Source organism: Pipistrellus hanaki (assembly GCF_964339955.1).
Source record: "Pipistrellus hanaki genome assembly, chromosome: 16".
Classification (NCBI taxonomy): Eukaryota; Metazoa; Chordata; class Mammalia; order Chiroptera; family Vespertilionidae; genus Pipistrellus; species Pipistrellus hanaki.
In genome coordinates, this window is record NC_140518.1 from 47,269,750 (window position 1) to 47,293,206 (window position 23,457).

Genomic DNA, 23,457 nt, shown 5'->3' on the forward strand with positions numbered 1-23,457 from the left:
CTGCATGAGCCTGGGTCCCTGGTGTTTCGCCCGGAACGGGGGTTCAGTGCAGTTGGGGGCTTCCTTCCCTCTCCCGCCAGAGAACGCAGCAGTCAGTCTTCTCTACGTGTGCGCGTTTCCATACCTCAGCCTTTTGCAGCTCCTCTGTGTCTCCATGTGCTTTCGTCTTTTCTTCTAGTTGTATGAGTTCCACTCGGCCAACTTTCCTGTGGTTCTGGATGGTGTCCATTCTGTCTTTTAGTTGTAGTTTTGAAGTTGTTTTGCGAGGCAGCAGTTTAGGTGTTTATCTATGCCGCCATCTTGGTTTCTCACCTCCAGAGATGTTCACTTTTGAGTTTTCCTTTGAGTTAAGCTACTTATGTACTTAAAATTAACAATTTTATTTTCTTAGGTACTATTCTCCAAACTAACGTAGGTGTAGATTTTTTTGGTCCAGAATTTTCAAGGTCAGAGTTTTAACGTGTCCTGCTCTAAAAATGCCATTATTATAAGTATTGCTGACTTTTCTTTGGGGTGGGGTCCTTTTATTTATTTATTTTATTTTAATGTATTTTTATTAATTTCAGTGAGGAAGAGAAAGGGATAGAGAGATAAAAACCTGAATGATGAGAATCATTGATCAGCTGCCTCCTGCACACCACACACTGGTATCCAGCCTACAGCCTGGGCATGTGCCTGACCGGGAATCGAACTGTGGCTTCCTGGTTCATAGGTCAATGTCCAGCCACTGAGCCCGGCCAGCCGGGCAGAAGCTCTTTTAACTTGTTCTTGAAAGAGATAGTTTCATCACGTCAAAAGCAGAGCAGTGATAAACACTGGTTTCTGAAGGATTCATGTTTATTTAATCAGTAATAAGTTTACAGCACAAAGTTCAAAAGATAGAAAAATGTCCATCCAGTCCATATACTCCAGCCCCTTTTTCTTTACCCAGAGGCCACCCAATGTTACCAGTTCCTGGGGCATCAGAGCTTGTCTGTGCCCGCTCTCTCAGACACATGGTTTCCCCTTCTTTTACACACACGTTAGGGTGCACTGTTCTGCATCCTCTTTTATATTTAACTGTACATATCTTGGATTCTTTTTTTATTCATAAAGTCTCACTTCTTAGTGTTTGTTACAACTTCATTGTACTGCATTTCTATAACTGCTGTGCTGCGCTGTACTAACCAGTCCTCTGCTGATGGACCTGTAGGTGGCTCCAGTCTTGTGCTGTTGCAAACAGTGCTGCAGTGCTAACCTTGCACGCACGTCATTTCTGAGGCAGGGGCTGCACTTCCAGACACCATTACTCTGGACAGTTGTGGCTAAAACCACTGGGCTTATCTGTCAAGTCATCTTCACAACAAGTCATTTTGTATAGTAATGGAAAGCACTTGTTCAGTGATTGAGTAGAACTCTATACACATTGAATAAAATTTATTTTCTCAGTAGTTCCTACCTGTGATTAATTCTGCTTCTGCATTTCAGACCTTTTTAACACTATCATTACAAGATATGGCAAGTCGTGTGCAATTATCTGGACCACAGGAGGCAGAAAAATATGTCCTGCACATGGTAAGTGTGCTTTCATTGTTAAAACAGATTAGTGGATTTCTGTGTTTGTAGAAGTAACAGGTGTTCATATGGAAAATGTAAAAAAGGAGAAGGGGGTTGGGAAACATTCAAAGTCAACTGCTGTGGACATTTTGGGTTATTTCCTTAACGATCTATGGACTTCTCTAATCACAGTAATTATAATAATTTATAGGGCCTTAACCGGTTTGGCTCAGTGGATAGAGCGTCTGCCTGAGGACTGAAGGGTCCCAGGTTCAATTCTGGTCAAGGGCATGTACCTTGGTTGTGTGCACATCCCCAGTAAGGGTATGCAGGAGGCAGCTGATCGATGTTTGTAACTCTCTATCCCTATCCCTTCCTCTCTTTAAAAAATGAATAAAATATACTTTAATAAAATAATAATTTATCAGTTCCCTTAGCAAAGGAACTACTACCGAAGAATTCACGTTCTGGGCCAGGTCACCCACAGGCTGGGCTGTGTAGGATGATTTATGGGGACTGAGCCTACGTTCAGTGCTGCCTATTATGTCAGTACTGTAACAGCAAGTAGCTCCATTCCAGCTGTTGGATATGTGTTAATTGAGTGCTAAAGAATATAAGGTTAAACTAAAAAAATAATAATTTATAGGGTGCATCCTGTTTGTGCTCATGTCAGTTTTTGTAAACATGTAAAATACTCATGAAAATTTTTTTTATTTCTTTATTTATTGACTGATTTCAGAGAGGAAGGGAGAGAGAGAGAGAAACATCAATGATGAGATTCCATGCCCCCTACCAAGCCCACAGCCTGGGCATATGCCCTTGACCGGAATTGCACCTGGAATCCTTCAGTCCACAGGCCAATGTATCCACTAAGACAAACAGGCTAGAGCATCATGAAATGTTTATGACATACAAAGAGGCATAAAGCAGTGTTACTCAGCACACCGGTCCATGGTAAGGTCATGAACCTGTGCCCAGGCAGGTCAGGGCATCGCCTCCATCGCCGCAGAGTCCCGCTCAGAGAGGCAGCTGCTCAGGGACGGCACTGACTGTGGTCTCACTCGAGCCCCTCTGTGCATAGAATAGTGTTGATATAAAGGGTGCTAGAGCAGGCACCCCTGTGCTCAGCACCTAGCTTCAGAAACCAGATGCTACCAGTATACCTGACACCCCTGTTTATCACTGCTAGGTTATCTCCCCACTCCCCATATTGGGATAAGCATCATTTAGTTGACTACATGGTAACCCACTAATGTAATCTACCTACTGCTTAGTTGTAGATACATGGCTGGACCAGAACAGGCCTGTCCTGGCCCAAGACAGCGGTCTGCAGGACGCTAGCATCTGCATGTTCTGCTCTGACCTCCCCTGTGGCTCAGAGGCCCTGCCACATCAGCATTAGGAGTAATACAACGTTTCCCATGGGACAATGGAGTAGTTTATTCCCATAGTCCAATTTGCAAATGTTTTGAGGGGGTTTTTTTTTCTGTTCAAAACACACAGGCATGCCAAACAAAACTTGTCTGACTTAACCAGCCTGGGGGTGTCTGCTAAGGGCGCCTGCTAACCCTGTAGGGGTTAGAGGGAATGCGGAAGCTACAGAGCCTCCCATGGGTAAGAAGAAACACATGGGTGGTTGTGACCCCAGCCAGGACACAGAAGTTAGCAAATGCTTTGAGGGGTCAGAGGAGGGGGACGGGTTTTGAACACTGCATAAGCAACCAGACACAGCCTGGCAGGCCCTGGGTCCCCAGGGGTGTTTAGTCTGCCAGAGGGCATTTGGCAAGGTCTGAAGACCTTGGTTTTTGGTTGTCCCCGGTAGGCTGTCCCTACTTGTGTCTAGTGAGTAGAGGCCAAGGATGTCTTAACAGCTTAAATGCACAGGAGAGCCACACAGCAAAGCGCTAGCTGCCTCAAGTGTCAGTTCTGCCGAGCTTGAAGCAGCCTGGCCTGGGAGTTAGGCCCACGAGGACAGGATTTTGTTTAGAGCGGTTTGAAGTTCAAAACAAAATTGAGGGCTTCAGAGATTTCCCATTGTCCCCTGTCCCGCACAGCACAGCCTCCCTCATTGTCATCACCCCGAAGTGGTGCATGTTACAGCAGAGGAGCCCACAGGACACATCCTCACCGCCCAGAGTCCAGCTTACGGTGGGTTCACTCTTGGACTTTCTGTGGGTTTGGACAGTGGGTAACAATAGGTACCCCTCATTGTGGTCTGACAGTAGTCTCCCGCCCCGCACGCCCTCTGTGCTCTGCCTGTTCATCCCGCCCTGGCACCACTGACCTCACCCCCAGCGTGGCCGGCGCCACCGCGGCCTCTGGCTGGCTCGCAGGGAGCAGCCTCTCGCCGGCTGCTGCCCTCAGGGTCTGCAGCGAAGGGCCCTCCTGCCTCTTCAGGTTCGCAGAGCTGAGGAGGATGCCATTGCCTGGACACAGTAGTCACTCACTCATCTCGGTGCTTCCACGTATAAACGAAACGGCTTAAACATCCTCGGACAGGTTTTTGTGTGGGCATAACTCGCTTTAGTAAATACCAAACGGTGATAGCTGGACCATATGGTGGTAAGAGTGTCTAAAATGCCATCGCCATACCCCAGCCTCTGTGGTTTCTCCTGAGTTATCTTCAGGAGTGTCCTGATTCTGCATTGACCGTTAGGCTGTGCTGTGATGTCTGTGGAGGGTGCAGTCTGTGTCTGATTCTTTCTCTGCGTGCGGACAGCAGTTTGGCTCCCTTTGTGGAAAGGCTGGCTTGCTGGGTGGTGCTGTTTGCCCCTCTGTGCAAGACCCAGGGCTGTTTATGTGGGGCTGTTTCTGGGCGCTCCATCCTGTCCCACTCACCTATTGGTCTGTAACAAGTCTGAAAAGTAGGTGGTGTCTGTCTTCAGACTTCGTTCTCCTTTAGTATTATAGTTAGTGTATGGCTTTTCTGTGTCCTTTTAACTCTCCACATGAACTGAGAATCAGTGTGTCAGTATTTGTGAAATAGCTGGCTGCCTTTTGACAGAGATTGCATTGAATCTATAGATCAGATTGGAAAGAACTGACATCTTTTTTTTTTTTTTCTTTTTTTTTTAAATATATTTTTATTGATTTTATTCAGAGAGGAAGGGAGAGAGATAGGGAGTTAGAAACATCGATGAGAGAGTCATCGATCAGCTGCCTCTTGCACACCCCCTACTGGGGATATGCCCGCAACCAAGGTACATGCCCTTGACCGGAATCGAACCCGGGACCCTTCAGTCCCCAAGCCGACGCTCTATCCATTGAGCCAAACCGGTCCCGGCAGAACTGACATCTTGATAATATCAAATCTTTCTAGCCATGAACATGGAGTACTTTTAATTTATTTAGTTCTTTGATTTCCTTCATCAGGTTTTTGTAGTTTTCCTCAGATAGATCTTACAGATATTTTGTTGGATTTGTTCCTAAGTATTATACTTCATTTGGGAGGACAGGGATGTACATGTGAATGGTGTTGTTTTCAATTTCAGATTGCACCTGCTCGTTGCTGCTATACAAAAGCAGCTGCCTTTGTATGTTAACCTTGTGTCTTGCAGCCTTGCTGTGCTGGTCATGCAGGCGTTGGTTGTTGGTGGTGATCCTTTCAGATCTCTGCATAGATGATCGTGTCGTCTATAAACAGCAGTTTTGTTCCTTTTTCAGTCTCTGTGCCCTTTCAGCCTCACTCTGTCAGCAGCCCTCCCAGTGCAGTGCCAAGGGCACATGCCCAGGTTGCAGCTCGAACCCCAGTAGGGGGCTTGTAGGAGGCAGCTGATCAATGATTCTCTCATCATTGATGTTTGCATCTCTCTCTCCCTCTCCCTTCCTTTCTGAAATCAATAAAAATAGAACAATCAGTGGAAAAAATATTTTTGGGTGAAGATTAGCAAAAATAAAGATGCAAAGGCAGTTTGAAAGCATGCTAAGGGAAACAAGACACATATTGTATGATTCCATTTATAGAAAGGTCAGTAGGCAGTTCCATAGCGCAGAAAATAGGTTAGGGGCTGAGAGGGTGGGAGAGAGAGAGAGAGAGAAACTGCTCATAGGTGTGGGTTTCCTTTTGGGTGATGAAAGTGTTTTGGAATTAGATGGAGGTGAAGGTTGCACAACACTGTGCATGTACCAAATACCACTAAATTATACACTTTAAAATGGTTAATGCCTTTTAACTCACATGTAAAATAAAATACAAATGAAACAATGTAAGGGCATGGGCTTTTATGATTGTGTTAGTTTTGCACCCCCTGGTGGTGCCTAGAACATTCTCAGAATTCAATAAAAACTTGTTGAAAATACAGTTGTGCTTAAAATACACATATACATTTATGTATTTACTAGAGGTCCGGTGTACGAAATTCGTGCACTCCAGGTGGGGAGGGGTGTCCCCCAGCTTGACCTGTGCCCTTTTGCAGTCAGGGAGCCCTCGGGGAATGTCTGACTGACGGCTTAGGTCTGTTCCTCCTGGGGAGCGGGCCTAGGCCATTAGTCAGACATCCTTAGCGCTGCCGCAGAGGCTGGAGAGGCTCCCACCACCACTGACTGGCTGGGCGGCGCTCCCCCTGTGGAAGTGCACTGACCACCAGGGGACAGCTCCTGTGTTGAGCATCTGCCCCCTAGTGGTCAGTGCACATCCTAGAACCGACCATTCTGCTGTTTGGTCAATTTGCATATTAGCCTTTTATTATATAGTATAAAGAACAAGGTCTATGTTCTTTATTACATATTGCTTTCTGTGCTTTGCCCTGGTTATATTGAATCACTATAAATTCCCATGGTGTTCAGGTCTAAACTTCTTCCCTGATTGTTTTTTATAGATAGAAGATGGTGAAATTTTTGCAAGTATTAATCAGAAGGATGGTATGGTCAGTTTCCATGATAACCCTGAAAAATATAATAACCCAGCCATGCTTCATAACATCGACCAGGAGGTGAGCATGAGCATCCGGTTTTGGTGTTGGGTTGGTGTTTGAGACGTTGTGTTTGACACGCTGTCCTGTGCTCCAGGAGAAGGGTAGTGTAAATGCAGGGAGTTCCAAGCGAGCCCTAGGAGCACGTTAGTTCCTCGGAAGGTAATTAATTACAAAGGGGCTGCTGTGACCCTTCGGGGCCACTGGTTCTGAGTGAGTGGTGGGTTAGAGGCCCAGGGAGCTCCCCACAGCCTCTCGGACTCCTCAGGCATCTGAAGGCTCTTACAATTGGTATGATTTTATCCACATGCAGCTGGCACTAGTTGGAGTCTCGTTGCTGTGGCCACATGTGTCTGCGTTCCAGGTCGGGTCAGAGAACATCTGTACAGGAGTGGGGCGGGGGGGCCCACAGGGCGGCCGCCCCTGCGCCTCGGCTCGCGCCGCTCCCGTGCGGCGGGTTCTGCAGACCAGTCGGGACTGTGTGGGTGGTCTGTGCTCCTCACCTCAGATTAAGGCAATGAATTGAACAAAGCCTTACATGTCAAAAGCGTAAAAGGCAAACTTCTAGTTTTCAGGGTTTTTCCAATTTTGAATTGCAGATAAGGACCTGGGGAAGGGCACTATGCACTGCTTGTTTTTTGGTAAATCATTTGATGGCAAATGTCACCTGATATGGTTTATAGTCTTTATTTATTCAACTTAGTGTGAATGTTTTTAGGGTTTGCTGAAATGACAGTGTGTTTGGTTAGGGGGTGCTTCCCTAGTTCCTACTCCTGGGACTGGATTAACTTTCTGAACTCAGAAACACTGACTCCAAAGCTCAGTGGTTCCAGGTCAACGGATGGGGAACCTGTGGCACTTGTATTTGAATAGTCTAGATCGGTGGTTGGCAGACTCATCAGTCAACAGAGCCAAATATCAACAGTACAACGATTGAAATGTCTTTTGAGAGCCAAATTTTTTAAACTTAAACTTCTAACGCCACTTCTTCAAAATAGACTCGCCCAGGCCGTGGTATTTTGTGGAAGAGCCACACTCAAGGGGCCAAAGAGCCCCATGTGGCTCGCGAGCCGCAGTTTGCCGACCTCGGGTCTAGGTTCAAATCGACCTACACCTGAACCCTAACCACCTTACCCTGCCCACCACAGATGCTGAAGTGCATCGAGCTGGATGAGCGGCTGAAGGCGATGGACCAGGAGATCACAGTGAACCCCCAATTTGTGCAGAAGGTAATTGAGGAGGGCTCCCCTCGTTAACTAGAAGGGGGGATGGAGAAGAGGGTTGTTCCCACATGGGGACTGTGAGCTCAGTTTCAGGCTAAATGTTTAGCTGCTGGGAGTTCTCGAAAACCTCCATCCCAGTTCACAGAGACTGTGGAGGCATTTTCACACCAGACTGCTTAGGGGAGGCAGGGGGTGGTCCCTGGGCTGGACTCCTCCCCGTGCACAGAGACAGGGGCCGTCCTCCAGAGGCCACGGGTGCTTGGTGGGGCTGCTGGGAAACCTGACAAGGGCCAGCGCGAATGCACTGCTTCCCTCTCCCTCACAGAGCATGGGGTCCCAGGAAGATGATTCTGGAAACAAGCCATCCAGTTATTCTTGAAGCAGATGGCCGTCCTGATGTAAACAAGAAGAGCTATCACCGTGGCCAGTAGCAGATATTAGAAGGGCAGCAGGGACATCAAGAAATTACATTTTGTTTGACTTGTTCAGCCCTATGTGCTTTCAGAAAACCATTCTCTGCAAAGGGGAAAAATCAAACTTTCAAGTCTGTTGTGGATTTATTTATCCTCAGATTAATGTTGTCATTGCATTAAATCTACCCTTTTGTTTTAAATTATTTGAACATTGATGTGTCTTTTGTATCACTTTTCATCTGAAAAGTTTTTGAAAACATTCATTTTGAACAGAAACTATTTTAGAAACTTTTGGAAGATTTTGATCTAAAGTTGATAGATACCAATTGCTTTTTAAAAAAAAAAAAAAAAAAAAAAAAAGGCCATGAGAGGCCATAAGACAGAAGCTGGTGTTTTATAACTAAAATGAACATGCATTTCTGGAAGAGTGTGGCTTGTGAGTCAGAGATGCTGTGGCGTGCTTTGGCTTCTGGTGTGTGCTGCCACGCTCCCGGGAGTGGCTTTTCCTGCGCAGTGCCAGGCCTGCCCTCTTCCACGGAGCCTTTCCAGCCACGCTGGCAGCTGCGTCCTCATGGTTCAGGCCGCTCCTCCGGAGAGCTTCGTTGAGCTAGCAGGGAATGGGGTGGAGCCTTTAAAAAGGGGGATCAGATTAATCTAGAATTTTATCCTTAAAAAAAGTTTCTCACTAGCAACATCCACTTTTTTAAATGTATCAACTTATGTAGTCAGCTACTTCTTTTCATTATTTACAAAAAGAAATTGGAACCTCATGAGTCCGTAAAAAGTGCTCATTATAGAGAGGCTGAGGGGGTCTCGTGGTCCCTGTGATAACTGTGTGGGCCAGCGCTGCTGTGTCCCAGAAAACATGACGAGGTGGAGGCTGGGCTTGACCCTTCTCTGCACTCCTGTCCTCCAGCTCACTGAGTCCTGTCCCTTACGTCGCAGTGACTGCTCATACCTCTTAACCCCTCCCCCTTTTCGCCGTCCTCCCATCGGACAGCCATCAGGATGTTCTCTATCCATCACTGTTTGCTTTGTTTGTTCATGTATTGGAGTTACAATGGTTAATAAAATTATATAGGCTTCAGGTGTACCTCCTTATGTACATCTGCAATTCCAGTTGGGTCTTGAGAGGAGGTGAGTGTAGCTTCTGCCTCCTTCACCACCATTCTGGATTCTCTGACCTTCTTCACTAGTGTAATACCCTCTGGGTCCATCCATGTTGCAGATGGCAAGGTGGTTTTTATAGCTGAGTAGTAAGTATTCCAGTCATCCATCAGCTGACACTTAGGCTGCTTCCATATCTCAGCTATCCTATCTATTAAAACTAATATGCAAATTAACCACCACTCCAACACACAAGATGGCTGCCCCCATGTGGACACAGATGGCCAGCAGGGGAGGGCAGTTGGGGGCGATCAAGCCTGTAGGGGAGGACAGTTAGGGGTGAACAGGCCAGCAGAGGAGGGCAGTTGGGAGTGATCAGGCCTGCAGGGAAGGGCAGTTGTAGGGGAACCAGGCCTGCAGGGGAGAACAGTTGGGGAAAACCAGGCCTGCAGGGGAGGGCAGTTAGAGGCAATCAGGCTGGCAGGGGAATGGATAGAGGGTGATCAGGCTGGCAGGCAGAAGCGGTTAGGGGCAATCAAGAATGCAAGCAGTTGGGAGGCAGCAGTCCTGGATTGTGAGAGGGATGTCCAGTTGCCCGTTTAGACCCAATCCTACCCGGATCGGGCCTAAATGGGCAGGCAGACATCCCTTGAGGTATCCCAGGTTGGAGAGGGTGCAGGCTGGGCAGAGGAACACCCCCTTCCCACCCGCATGCATGAATTTTGTGCACCGGGCCTCTAGTTTTAAATAATGCTTCAGTAGGCATAGGGGATGCAAATGTCTTCCCAAGTTAGTGTCTCAGGTTTCTTTAAATACTCAAAAGTGGAATCTGGGTCTTTCTTTACCTCTTGTTACAGCTTTTGTCTTAGAGTCTATTTTGTCTGATACAGTATTGCTTAGTCAGCTTTTTCGTTTGTTTTTATTTGCATGAAATATCTTTCCATCTCTTAACTTTTAGTCTTTTGATGTGGAGTAGAGTGGGTCTTCTGTAAGCTGAATATGTATGGATCTTGTTTCCTTATCCATTCAGCCACCCTGCATCTTTGGGGCATTTAAACCATTTACATTAAAGTAATTGGTAAAAGTATGTGCTTACTGTCATTTTTATTATATATACTTGTGTTCTTTTTTTCTCTTAAAGAAATCCCTTTAGCCCTAACAAGTTTGGCTCAGTAGAGTGTTGGCCTGTGAAATGAAAGGTCAAGGGCACATGCCCAAATTATGTGCTTGGTCCCCAGTAGGGGGCATACAGGAAGCAGCCAACCAATGATTCTCTCACCATTGATGTTTCTCCCTCCTCTCTAAAATCAATAAAAATATATATTTTTAAAAAGGAAATCCCTTTAACATTTCTTATAATCCTGGTTTGGTGGTTGTGATCTGAGTTAGCTTTTTCTTGTCTGTGAAGCTCTTTACTAACGTCAATTCTAAACGCTAGCTTTGCTGGGTAGAGTTATCTTCGTTATACTGTATATTGTAGGTTTTCATCCCTTTGAATATTTCTTCCAGTCCCTTCTGGCTTGCAGTTTCTGTTGAGAAATCAGCAGTTAATCATATGGGTAACTAACTGCTTTTCTGTTGCTACTTTAAGATTCTCTCCTTGTCTTTAACCCTTGGCATTTTAATTACATTGTCTTTTGGTTCATCTTGTTTGGGACTCTGTGCACCTCCTGGGCTTGTATGTCTATGCCTTTCATCAAGTTAGGAAAGTTGTCAGTTCTTATTCCTTCAAACAGATTCTCAATCCCTTGCTTTCTCTCTCCTACTGGTATCCTATGATGTGAATGTTGGTACACTTGATGTTATTTCAGAGGCCCCTTAAACTATCCTCATTTTTAAAATTCTTTTTTATTTTGCTATGTTTTCTTTTACCTTATATTCCACCTAGAGGCCCAGTGCACAACATTCATTGCACAACGGTTAACAGACCACAAGACCCCCTAAGCCAGCAGTCGGACATCCCCTGAGGGATCCTTAGTGCTGCCAGGGAGGCAGGAGCCTCCCACCACCACTGTTGCACTCGCCAGCCATGAGCCTGGCTCCTGACTGAGCAGCACTCCCCCTGTGGGAGTGCACTGACCACAAGGGGATAGCTTCGGCATTGAGCATCTGCCCCTGGTGGTCAGTGTGCATTATAGCGGTTGGTCTTTCCATGGTTCAATTTACATATTAGGGTTTTATTTTATTTATTTGTTTTGGTTTGGTTTTTTTTATTTGTTAAATAAATCTTTATTGTTCATATAAAATGTTTCTCATTTTTTCCCTCTCCATTGCTCCCCTCCACCAAGTTCCCACCCCACCCTCTGCCCTTTCCCCACCCCCCGTTGTCCTCATCCATAGGTGCACAGTTTATGTTCAGTCTCTTCCTGCACCCCCCACTCTCCTTTTCCCAGAGAATCATCAGTCCACTCCCCTTCCATACCTCTGATTCTATTATATTCACCAGTTAATATTCTTCATCGATTTTTTAATTCCCTTGGTTTTTAGTTTCACTTGTTGATAGTTACGTATTTATTGTTCATAGTTTATATCTTTATTTTCTTCCTCTTCCTAAAGAACCCCCTTCAGCAATTCATATAATTCTGGTTTGGTGGTGATGAACTCCTTTAGCATTTTTTTTTTTTTTTTTTTTTTTTTTTTTTTTTGTGAAACTCTATCTGGCCTTCGATTCTGAGTGATAGCTTTGTTGGAGAGAGTATTTTTGGCTGTAGGTTCTTGCTATTGAATATTTCTTGCCATTCCCGTCTGGCATGCATGGTTTCTGTTGAGAAATCAGCTGACAATCCTATGGGTGCTCCTTTATAGGTAACTACCTGCTTTTCTCTTGCTGCTTTTAATATTCTCTCTTTGTCTTTTGCTCTTGGAATTTTAATTATGATGTGTCTTGGTGTGGTCCTCTTGGATTCCTTTTGTTTGGGGTCCTGTGCGCTTCCTGGACTTGTAAGTCTAATTCTTTCACCAGGTGGGGGAAGTTTTCTGTCACTATTTCTCCCAGTATGTTTTCAGTATCTTGTTCTCTCTCTTCTTCTGGGACCCAGATAATTCTGATATTAGTTTGCTTGAAGTTGTCTCAGAGGTATCTTACATTATCTTCACTTTTCTGGATTCTCTTGTCTTTTTTTTTTTTTTTTTTTTTTTTAAATATGTTTTATTGATTTTTTTACAGAGAGGAAGAGAGAGGGATAGAAAGTTAGGAACATCGATGAGAGAGAATCATCGACCAGCTGCCTCTTGCACACCCCCTACTGGGGATGTGCCCGCAACCGAGGTACATGCCCTTGACCGGAATCGAACCTGGGACCTTTCAGTCCACAGACCGACGCTCTACCCACTGAGCCAAACCAGTTTCGGCTGGATTCTCTTGTCTTCTTGCTTCTGTGAAGGAGTGTCTTCTGGCTCTTTATTTTTCAAATCTTTGACTTGATTCTTGCGATCTCCCATTTGTTTTTAGGACTCTGTATAATATTTTTTATTTCAGACAATGTATTCTTTATTTCTAGTTGATCCCTTTTCATATCCTCATAGGTCTCGTTTATTTTATCGGCCTTTTCTAGGAAATTCTTGAAAAACCCGCCGAGACCGGTTTGGCTCAATGGATAGAGGGTCGGCTTGGGGACTGAAGGGACCGGGTTCAATTCCGATCAAGGGCATGTACCTTGGCTGCGGGCATATCCCCGGTAGGGGGTGTGCAGGAGGCAGCTGATCGATGACTCTCTCTCGTCGATGTTTCTAGCTCTCTATCTCTCTCCCTTCCTGTCTGTACAAAATCAATAAAATATATATAAAAAAAAAAAAGAAAAACCTTAATAAGCATGGTTTTGAACTCTATATCCAGTCGCTTGTTGTCCTCCATTTCTTTCGTTTGTGATCTGTTTCCTTGTCTCAGCATTTTCGCAGCTTCCCTGAGTTGGTAGGGTGGCTTTGTGTTCTAAGGTTTCCTATATGGTTCAGTGGGTCAGTCTCCCAGTTACCTGAGGTGGACACTCTTGGTGCACCCCTTTGTGGACTGTGTGTACAGCCTTATTGTAGTTAAATCTTGATTGTTGGTATCACTGGGAGGAACTGATCTCCAGGCCAATTGGCTGTGAAGATCAGCTGTGTCTATGCCGGGAGACAGCCTTATTCGACTAGACTTAGAAAATTGCAAAAGCCTCTGTGTTCAGCTTGGATTGGGCGGAGTTTCAGGGTAGAGCCTACAGCCTTGGCTTTCTGTCAGCTCCGCCCTAAGAGGTTCCTGAATCTCAGTGTTCCTCAGTGTCCTTTGGTACTCACTGCTTTGGACTCACTGCAAGTACCTCTGAGAGAAAGGTGCCCTCGAGTTTTGCCCACTACCAGACAGTCTAGTCTCTCCCCCAATGAGCCCGGAACTGGAGTTCAGTGCAGTTGGAAGTGGGGTTGGAAGTGGGATTCAGTGTAGTCCAGAGCTTTTGTCTCCTTCCCGCTAGGGCCATCTAGCGGCACAGTCAACAGTCTGTCCTCTGCACACAACATGCGCACCTCCGGGGCTCTGCCTTTCGCTGCTCCCCTGAGTTTCTGCCTTACAGCCCAGATTCCCTCCTTATGAGCCTGAGTCCCCAGGGTCTGTCCTAGAACTGGGAGTCAGTGCAGTTGGAATTGGGGCTCAGCACAGTCCAGAGCTTTTATCTCCTTCCCGCTAGGGAGCGCCAGCCAGGCACTCAGCCTCCCCCTCCTCTCCAGCTCCGTCCTCTCCCCACGTGCACACAGTGTCTCCGTACCTTAGGCTTTTACAGCTCCTCTGATTTTCCTTCTGGTTTTCTCTTTCCTTCTAGTTGTAGAATTTCCAGTCAGTCAACTTTCCTGTAGTTCTGGATAATGTCCATTTAGTATTTTAGTTGTATTTTTTGATATTGTTGTGTGAGGCTGCAGTTAGGTGTTTACCTATGCCGCTATCTTGGTTTCTCCTCTTTCCTTCCATATTAGGGTTTTATTATATAATATTTGTTCATTCAATCCTCTGCTTCATCTAATCCACTGTTGAGTCCAAGTTATTCTTCATTTCACTTATTGTATTTATTTCTGACTGGTTCTTTATTTCTGCTGGGTTTTTTGGTTTCTATCTCCTTAAAATATTTTTTTTCTATCTCTTAAAATTCTCACTGAGCTCATTGAGTGTTTTGAACTCTGCATGTGGTAGATTGTCTCCATTTTTTGTTGTTGTTCTTTTTCGGGAGTTATGTTCTGTTTTCATTTGAAACAAGATTTTTTTGTTTGTTTTTGTCTCCTCATTTTGGCTGTCTCCCTGTGTTTGTTTCTGTGTGTGAGGTAGAGCTGCCACATCTCCCCATCTGGGTAGGGTGGCCTTCCGCAGTAGGTGTCCTGTGGGGCCAGGGGCTGTGAACTGAGGCTGACAGCCCTCGTGCCAGGCTTGGGCCCCTTAGCAAGAGGTCCTGTGCATGCCAAGGCCCTGTGCTTGTTCAGAGCTTGCGGACCTTTGGGAAATAGTAGGGAAGTGCGATAAGAGAGAAGGCGGACACTTGCATGGAAAAGCCACTGGGAGCTACCTGGGTGGGCCAGCCCGTTGGGTGGAGGGGGGTCCCAGGGCTGGGGAGCAGTTAGCCTGGAGGATGGTGTGCCAGGAAGGGCTCTGTGGGCACTTGGGTCTGTGAGAAAGCTGCCCCTCATTTTGCCAGGAAACCCGGCAATTCAGCTCTTCCCCGTGTGTTTTCCGGGCTTTCCAAGCTGCTGTGCTGTCAGCAGGGAAGTCTGTGCGCAGCGCTCACTCAGCACAGCCCCCACCGCTCTCCGCCAGAGATGTGGGCTCCTCTTCCCCACGGAGCCCGGGGCGTGCTCAGTGGAGCTGGAGCGCCTGTTCCCGTCTACTGGGAACCAATATTTGTTAGGCTTTCACCTCCAAAGAAGTGTCTCTTCGGGAAAAAGAGGGTTGTAACCCAGTGCGTGCACACGGGCCCGCCTGCGGAGAGGGAGGCTGCTGAGGAGGGAAAGGGGCGAGGCAGGCGCGGGGAGGACCCCTGAGCTTCGTCAGGAACAAGCCATCCTCTAGGGCAGGGCTTCTCAACCTGCGGGCCGCGACCCCTTTGGGTTCGCCTAAAACATCCTGCATATCAGGTATTTACATTACGATTCATAACAGCAGCAAAATTACAGTTAAGAAGTAGCAACGAAAATGACGTTATGGTGGGCCCCACCTGAGGAGCTGTGTGAAAGGTGAGAACCGCTGTCCGGGGCCTGGCGCTCCGGGCGCTCCTCCCCTGTAGGCGCGAGCAGGACCCTGAGCCCCAGCTCCTGCGTTTCAGTTTTTGCCTGCCTCCCGTACCGATGGAGCGCTTTCTCCGGAAGCATCGCTGACCAGCCTCCGCAGCCGTTCTCCCTCGATGTCAGGAAGGCCCTCTTTGGGGTGTCATGTCTCACATCAGAGGGGAAGCACCTAGATCGGGAGCAGCTTGGGCCCAGGGTTGACAGACAACAGGTGCAGACTTAATGACAAGAAGAATTCAAAACAGAATGAGAACATAAACGCATGTGCGTGAGGGACTTAGGAGCTCAAACTGGTGAAATGAGGACATTATATCAGCGAGATGACAGATTCAGTGTCCAGAAAGGGGCCTTCTGCAGCAGCCGAGGAAACGTGACAGGGCGTGCTCCTTCGAGGAGGAGAAGCCACGCGCTGAGACTCGGTAGTAAGACAAGAGGTGCCCAGGCCCGCTCGCCGCGTTCGTTGCTGAAGCTCTGTGGCAGGTACTCAACAGAGGAGCCCTCGTGCACTGCTGGTGGGAATGCAGACTGTTGCAGTCGCTATGAAGAATAGTCTGGAGTTTCCTCAAAAAACTGAAAATGGAACTCCCATTTGACCCAATAATCCCACTCCTAGGAATATATCCCAAGAATTTAGAAACACCCATCAGAAAGGATATATGCACCCCTATGTTCATAGCAGCACAATTCACCTTAGCTAAGATTTGGAAACAGCCTAGGTGCCCATCAGCAGATAACGGGATCAGAAAACTATGGTACATCTATACAATGGAATACTATGCTGCCATAAAAAAGAAGGAATTCCTATCATTTGCAGCAACCTGGATGGAATTGGAGAACATCATGCTGAGTGAAATAAGTCAGTCAATGAAAGAGAAACACCACATGACCTCACTCATTTATGGATAATAAAGAACATTATAACTTGATGAACAAAAAGATAGAGACAGTAAAGCATCAAACAGACTGTCAAATTACAGCGGGAAGGTTAGGGAGAGGTGTGGAAGATAAGAGATCAACCGAAGGACTTGTATGCATGCATATAAACATAACCAATGGATGCAAAACTCGGGGGGGGGGGGGAGTGAGGGTGCCAATGGTAAGATATGTCCACATATAATACCTTATTAAAAAAAGAAAGAAAGAAAGGGAAGGGAAGGAAGGAGAGAAAGAAAGAAAAGGAGGGAAAGAAAGGAACATTGATGTGAGAGAGACATTAATTGTGTGCCTCCCATACCCACCCCAACCCCTTTTGGTCAAGGGGTCTTTGTGATGTGTCTTCTAGCGAACAGAATCTGCAGGTGTGCAGTGTGGATTTTGAGTTTTTTATTTCCTGGGAGTGCACTGTGACAAGATTGTTCTCCCAAACCATGATCATTTTTAATAACAGCAATTAAGCCTTACAACATGGAAGTATGTCTTCTTTTATTACACGTGGATCAAAGCAAACCGGAGCCGAAACCGAGGCGTGTCCTACAGTCATCTTACAAGGTGAGTGTTCAGAGAATTGATGGCCAATGCTTTTGGCCAAGGTATCTGAAGAATTTCTACAAATTTGGCAGCTGAGTCTTGATGCCATTAGAACGTTAACTGAACCTGAAGGCTCAGGGTGCTGAGCAGGCGAGTGTGGCGGGCCGGCCCCGCAGCACAGACGGTGCCCCTACCGGGCGTGGGCTCCGGGCTCGGAGTCTGAGCTCCGGCAGGAAGAGCCTCTGGCAGGACCTGTGCCCTGCAGGGCGTCAGCCTGTCCACAGGGAAAGCCTGCGCAGGGGCAGACACACGTCAGGGCCAAACACTGACATCCACACGCGAAGCCACAGGCCACCCTCCAGCGGCCCACCCGGAGTCTGATGAGCATGCGGACCTGGGGCGGATGGCCGGCACCTCCTGCTGCCTCAGTGCCTCCCCACCCTGTTCCCTCCTGAATGCTGTCAGCGGACCCATGCTGAATGCTGAAAGGAGTGGAGAGGGCACGTTCTAGAGTTCCTGGTAGGAGTGGTCATTATTGGTCCAAACCAGAGCCTCCTCTTCTTGCCAGCCCGGCGAGGGTCGGGTCCCAGCCTTGTTTCCTGGCGGACTGCTGCTTCTCGGCGTTCTCCTGAGCATCCACGGGCGACACATCTCGTGGGCCTGGCGGTCTGGCTGCTGCACAGCAGGCTTGTGAGCAGACTACCTTCCATTTCCAGGAGTCACGTTCGAAGATCCTGGCCTGAGTAGCAGCTGACTCGGCAGGGACATATGGCAGCCAACAAGCCTGGCCAGGCGGGCCACCTGTACCACCGTCCAGGGCAGGAAGCCGTGCGTCCCAGAGGCACAGCCACTGTCAGGATAAAGGCTCCGTAAAACGCAAGCTCGAGTGAGGGCTGTGGTCCAGCCCGCTGTGCTGGAGGGGCCAAAGGCAAAGATGCTGTTTCGGTGACTTCAAAAGGGCTCCACAGCCGAAACCGGTTTGGCTCAATGGATAGAGCGTCAGTCTGCAGACTGAGGGGTCCCGGGTTCGATTCCGGTCAAGGGCATGTGCCTTGGTTGCGGGCACATCCCCAGTGGGGGCTGTGCAAGAGGCAGCTGATCGATGATTCTCTCTCATCGATGTTTCTGACTCTCTATCCCTCTCCCTTCCTCTCTGTAAAAAAAAAAAGGAGGGGGTGGGGGGGCTTCCAAAGCCAAGAGCTTCAGTCTGCGGACTGAAAGTTCCCAGGTTCGATTCCGGTCAAGGGCATGTACCTGGGTTATGGGCACATCCCCAGTGGGGGGCGTGCAGGAGGCAGCTGGTCGATGTTTCTCTCATTGATGTTTCTAGCTCTCTATCCCTCTTCTTTTCCTCTCTGTAAAAAATCAATAAAATATATTAAAAAAAAAAAAAGGGGGGGGGGGCTCCACAGTGTAACCAGAATAGGCCAGGCGGGAGCCCTGCACACCGGGAGCAGCCTCAGTGGGAGGAGCAGCCTCACCTGGAGGAGCAGCCTCAGCGGGAGGAGCAGCCTCAGTGGGAGGAGCCGCCTCACCTGAAGGAGCAGCCTCAGCGGGAGGAGCCGCCTCACCTGGAGGAGCAGCCTCACCTGGAGGAGCAGCCTCAGCGGGAGGAGCAGCCTTAGTGGGAGGAGCAGCCTCAGTGGGAGGAGCCGCCTCACCTGAAGGAGCAGCCTCAGTGGGAGGAGCCGCCTCGCCTGGAGGAGCAGCCTCACCTGGAGGAGCAGCCTCACCTGGAGGAGCAGCCTCAGCAGAAGGAGCAGCCTTAGTGGGAGGAGCAGCCTCGCCTGGAGGAGCCACCTGCAAACTGTCCCCGGGAGTCGGGCCTCAGCGCCAAGCAGTCAGACTCAGGGACTGAGGTTATTGCAACGCAAAAGCTTCACATGCGAAGCAGTCAGTAAAAATAACTTTTAGGAAGGAAGGCGCCTGACTGAAAGACATGTGATGTGGAGAGAACCCGGGAGCGCTCCTGCTGTGTGAGGCACATCCTGGTTAGCGGGACCCGAGCAGCATCCTCCGTGGTAGTAACGGCCTAAGGCAGTGGTCGGCAAACTCATTAGTCAACAGAGCCAAATAGCAACAGCACAACGATTGAAATTTCTTTTGAGAGCCAAATTTTTTAAACTTAAACTTCTTCTAATGCCAATTCTTCAAAATAGACTCGCCCAGGCCATGGTATTTTGTGGAAGAGCCACACTCAAGGGGCCAAACCACAGTTTGCCAACCACAGGCCTAAGGCAAAGGGGTGCCCCACGCCCGTGGTCCCGTTGTGACCACAGCATCCTAGAAGCCTGTGATACCCGAGGTTTAGTGAGTCTTTTCTTCCTTCTCATACACAAAGGAAAGAAGGACTATGGGGTCTCGGGAGCAGGGGATTTATGAAACTCTCCACTGAGGCTTAAAGGCTGTGTCATCCTGCTCTTCCCAAAAATTGGACCATAAAGACATACAGAGGCTTTGCCATCGGAGAGAGACAGCCTATTAACCCCAGACCCCTCACAGCTGACGGCCGGTTCAGGGCCGGGGCGACCTCCCTGGAGGCTCCTGGACCCGGGAGGAGTCCCTGCTCCAAGATCAGACGTCCCAGATATCAAACTGGACTTTGGAAAATAGTGATTTTTCTTTATGTCCTTTTAAGGCCAAAAGGCCTAACAGATGGATGCTATCTCCTGGGAGCAGACTGAGAAGGAGAAGGGAAGGAGGGCAAAGAGCTGAATCAGGAAGGGAAGGAGAGGACAGGGGACACGTGGGGAGGGGCGGAGACGACTTGGGGTGGTAACACAGCACAATGTACAAGTAGGGGCTGTAGAATTGTGCACCTGAAACCTGCATAATATCAACCAATGTCAACCCAATAAATTCAATACAATATTTTTTATTAAAAAAAGAAGTAAATCATCCACATATTGCAATAAGGTGGGATCTTTAGGGGAAATCATCATCCAAACCACCCTGTTTCCCCGAAGATAAGACAGTGTCTTATATTAACTTTTGCTCCCAAAGATGCGCTAGGTCTTATTTTCAGGGGATGTCTCATTTTTCCATGAAGAAGAACACGGTACACATTTATTGTTAAGTGAAAATAAAGGAAATTTATTACCTGTATACGGTACGGTAGTACAGTAGTTGTCAACACAAACCAGACAAACTGAGAATCCTACAGTATCAAGAATTTACTCATTTATTCAATGACAATCATGTCACCATCTTCTGGAACATCATCATAGCAATCCAATTCCTGAATTTCCTGGTGAATTTCTTGTGACTCCATTTCTTTCAGAATCAGTGGACCAAATCTCTCATGTTTAGCCTAGGGGGGGCCTTATTTTTGGGGGATGCCTTATATTTCACTCAGAAGGAAACCTGTAAGTAGGTCTTATTTTCAGAGGATGTCTTATTTTCGGGGAAACACGGTAGTCTTCAGTTTGTAAAAAATAAGAAGGGCTTTCAGTAAAACTTGTTTTCCTTACTAAGTGAAGGCAAAAGGTATTGGCTGGCATCATCAATGGGGATACTAAAGAATGCACTACAGAAATCAGTTACCATAAATAACTTAACTCCTGCCTAGCCAGCATGGCTCCATGGTTGAGCGTATACCTATGAACCAGGAAGTTATAGTTCCATTCCTGGTCAAGGCACATGCCCAGATTGTGGGTTCAATCCCAAGTGTGGCAGTCCATCAATGATTCTCTCTCATCATTGTTTCTAGCTCTGTCTCCCTCTCCCTCTCTGAAACCAATAAAAATATTTTTTTTAAAGATGGTAATTGGTCCAATAGGAACAAGTGACCAGTGCTCTCAGATTCAATCACTATACCTCAACAATGGAGCAATCACAAGATATTTAAAGGCCATTTAACTCACCTAATTGGTTCGACAGTTACCATCGAACCCTAACAGTATTTCCCCTTTGGGAAAAGGACAGGCCAGCAGTATACTTCTCAATGGAGTCTTGCCTAATAAATGGGTGAGGGCATGAGAAGTAAGGATAAAACAATGTGTACCTTGCCCTGGCTGTGTGGCTCAGTTGGTTGGAGTGTTGTCCCATACACTAAAATGTTGCAGGTTCAATTCCCGGTCAGCACACATACCTAGATTACAGGTTCAATCCCCAGCTGGGCCCATATGGGAGGCAACAAATTGATGTTTCTCACACTGATATTCCTCTTCGCTTCTCTTCTCTTTCTTTTTCTTCTCTCTCTCTCTCTCTCTCCTCTCTCATCAATAAAAAACATATCCTCGGGTGCAGATTAAAAAACAAAGGAACCAATGTGTATCTGTTCAGAAATATGAATCTGTTGAGGTTCCTCACTATTCAAGTTGTTTTCTGACTCTGAGGCAAGGGCTGTTCATGACAGTGGGATTGAGCCCCAAGAGAGTAGCACTAGTGTTAATAGAATAGAAATACCATTATGCTCAATTAATATTGACAAAGAAGGCAAGAGCATACAATGGAACTAAGACAGTCTCTTCAATAAATGGTGTTGGGAAAATTGGACAGATATATATAAAAAAATAAAACTAGACCATCAACTTATACCATACACAAGAATAAACTCAAAATGGATAAAAGACTTAAATGCAAATAGCAAAACAATAAAATCCTAGCCGAAACCGGTTTGGCTCAATGGATAGAGCGTCGGCTTGGGGACTGAAGGGTCCCAGGTTCGATTCCGGTCAAGGGCATGTACCTTGGTTGCGGGCATATCCCCAGTAGGGGGTGTGCAAGAGGCAGCTGATCGATGACTCTCTCTCATTGATGTTTCTAACTCTGTATCTCTCTCCCTTCCTCTCTGTACAAAATCAATAAAATATATTTTAAAAAAAACAAAAAAACAATAAAATCCTAGAAGAAAACATCTATATAGATAAAAATCCAGAGACCATAATGCTGTCACGACATAATGACCTAAAGACCAGTCACTATGACACCCATTGGAGCCAGCAAACCAGCCTGATCCAGTCCGGATCACCCCCTGCACCCCAATCAGGGCAGGACCAGCCCGTCAACTGCCTTGGCTAGCAGAGTTTGGGGCCCGGGGGCCTCGGAGTTGCTCAGGCTCTGTCTTGGGCAGCTGCATGGGCAAAGCTTTCCTTTGGTGGAAGTGGGCCTGGGCTCAGGGCGGGATGGGTGGGGAGGCATTTCATTGTTTGGGTGTTGCTAGGAGTTACGGCCAGCTTTCCCTTCTCACTAAAATGGACATATTTTCCAGCTTCTGAGGTGTCTCTCATGTAGACTGTCCTTGAGAGTTTACACTCTGTGGGGGCCTGGGTACAGCTCATTGAGGCAAGGGATTGACATGTAGTTTCTATTAAACAGATTTATACATTTTTTTTTTTTTGAGAGAACACCTTCAAAAGTGTTAGGTCTGATCAAATAATTGAATAGAGACCCCAGAGCCGGGGAAGGTATGAATGGCATAAATGCAGCCCACCTGAGGTCTAACATTGGCTTGTACAGAGAATGGCAGTGGCTGAATGACCTTCCTCTATGTGGGACCTTCAGTTGTTCATCGTAACGGAAGGAAGGTAATCTGCTAAGGTGGTGTCCACTGACAAACCCAGGACTGTAACTCCTCAAGTAAAAGCTACAATAGGGAAAACCATTTTTTTCCCCTTGGGTTTAGAACTGGATAAACCATGTTAGTTTCAGGAACACCTAACACTGGCCCTGGCAGGTAATTCAATTGGTGAAGCATTGTCCCCAGTCACCAAGGTTGTGGGTTCAATCCCTGGTGGGAGCAAGAAATTGATGTTTCTCTTTATCCCCCCAAAAAAATCAATTAAGGAAAACCAAAACACCTAAGACTAAGACAAAATGAAACGAAAAAAAAGATTTAAAAAAAAAAAAACCCTGAAAGAGAAAAAGAGCGCCTTCCTGATGTTAGGGGTCACCAAAGGAGGAATGCAGGAGGCCAAAAGGGTAAAGAATTATGAATTTATTAGGTCATCTACATACCAGATGGGCTGAGCCCCAAAATGGTGCCAGTCCCCAAAGTCAGAGGTTTTAAAGGACTCTAGGCAGGCTTTTTCTGGGCAGAGAATTCTCTGCGCAGGTCCTAAGGGGAAAGATAATGGTCTTAGCAAGTGGTAAGCAAGTACTAAGCAAAAGGGAATGTCTGCTCTGAAGTGGTCTAAAGGTCAGTTCCCAGGGGAGGGGTGTCTATTCCGTTATTTGATCAGACCTGGCACTCCGGCCTTTTTGTTTTATGGAATAGGGACGAAGGTCGTGTCCTCGGTATTTACTTCCTCTGAGGGGGGACGCTGAGATCCCAGGGGAGCGGACTTTGATAGCAGTGGGCTGGACAAGGGAGGGCTGCAGCAGCGTGGTTTCCCCAAGGGACTGGCTGGTGAAGGCTTGAAAGTGGTCCTGAGTGACTTGGGAGGTAAAAGCTGGTCCTGAGGCTGCCACAGCGTCACTTGTCTGGTTTTGCTGCTTTTCTGAGCCTGGAGCTGAAATACAACTGAGGCCTAGATGTTATCTTTTGGGAGGAAAAGATCAGGGGTCTAAACTGCCCAACCTACTGGAGACAAATTGTTTTATACTCTTAATATTACTGGGGCA

At 47.1% G+C, this 23,457-nt stretch overlaps 2 protein-coding genes across 2 annotated transcripts in view; both read left to right on the plus strand.

Moving 5' to 3' along the window:
* The window catches only part of COPS3 (COP9 signalosome subunit 3), a 31,140-nt gene extending 22,855 nt beyond the window's left edge, over positions 1 to 8,285 (plus strand). The window contains exons 9-12 of the mRNA XM_084861561.1: positions 1,468 to 1,554; positions 6,354 to 6,467; positions 7,595 to 7,675; positions 7,995 to 8,285. Coding sequence (XP_084717687.1) covers positions 1,468 to 1,554; positions 6,354 to 6,467; positions 7,595 to 7,675; positions 7,995 to 8,048 — 336 coding nt within the window. The 3' untranslated portion in view covers positions 8,049 to 8,285. The remainder of the gene's footprint in view (positions 1 to 1,467; positions 1,555 to 6,353; positions 6,468 to 7,594; positions 7,676 to 7,994) is intronic.
* Positions 1 to 23,457, plus strand: part of SHMT1 (serine hydroxymethyltransferase 1) — a 1,020,383-nt gene that overhangs the window by 812,538 nt on the left and 184,388 nt on the right. The gene's annotated exons all lie outside the window — the stretch shown is intronic.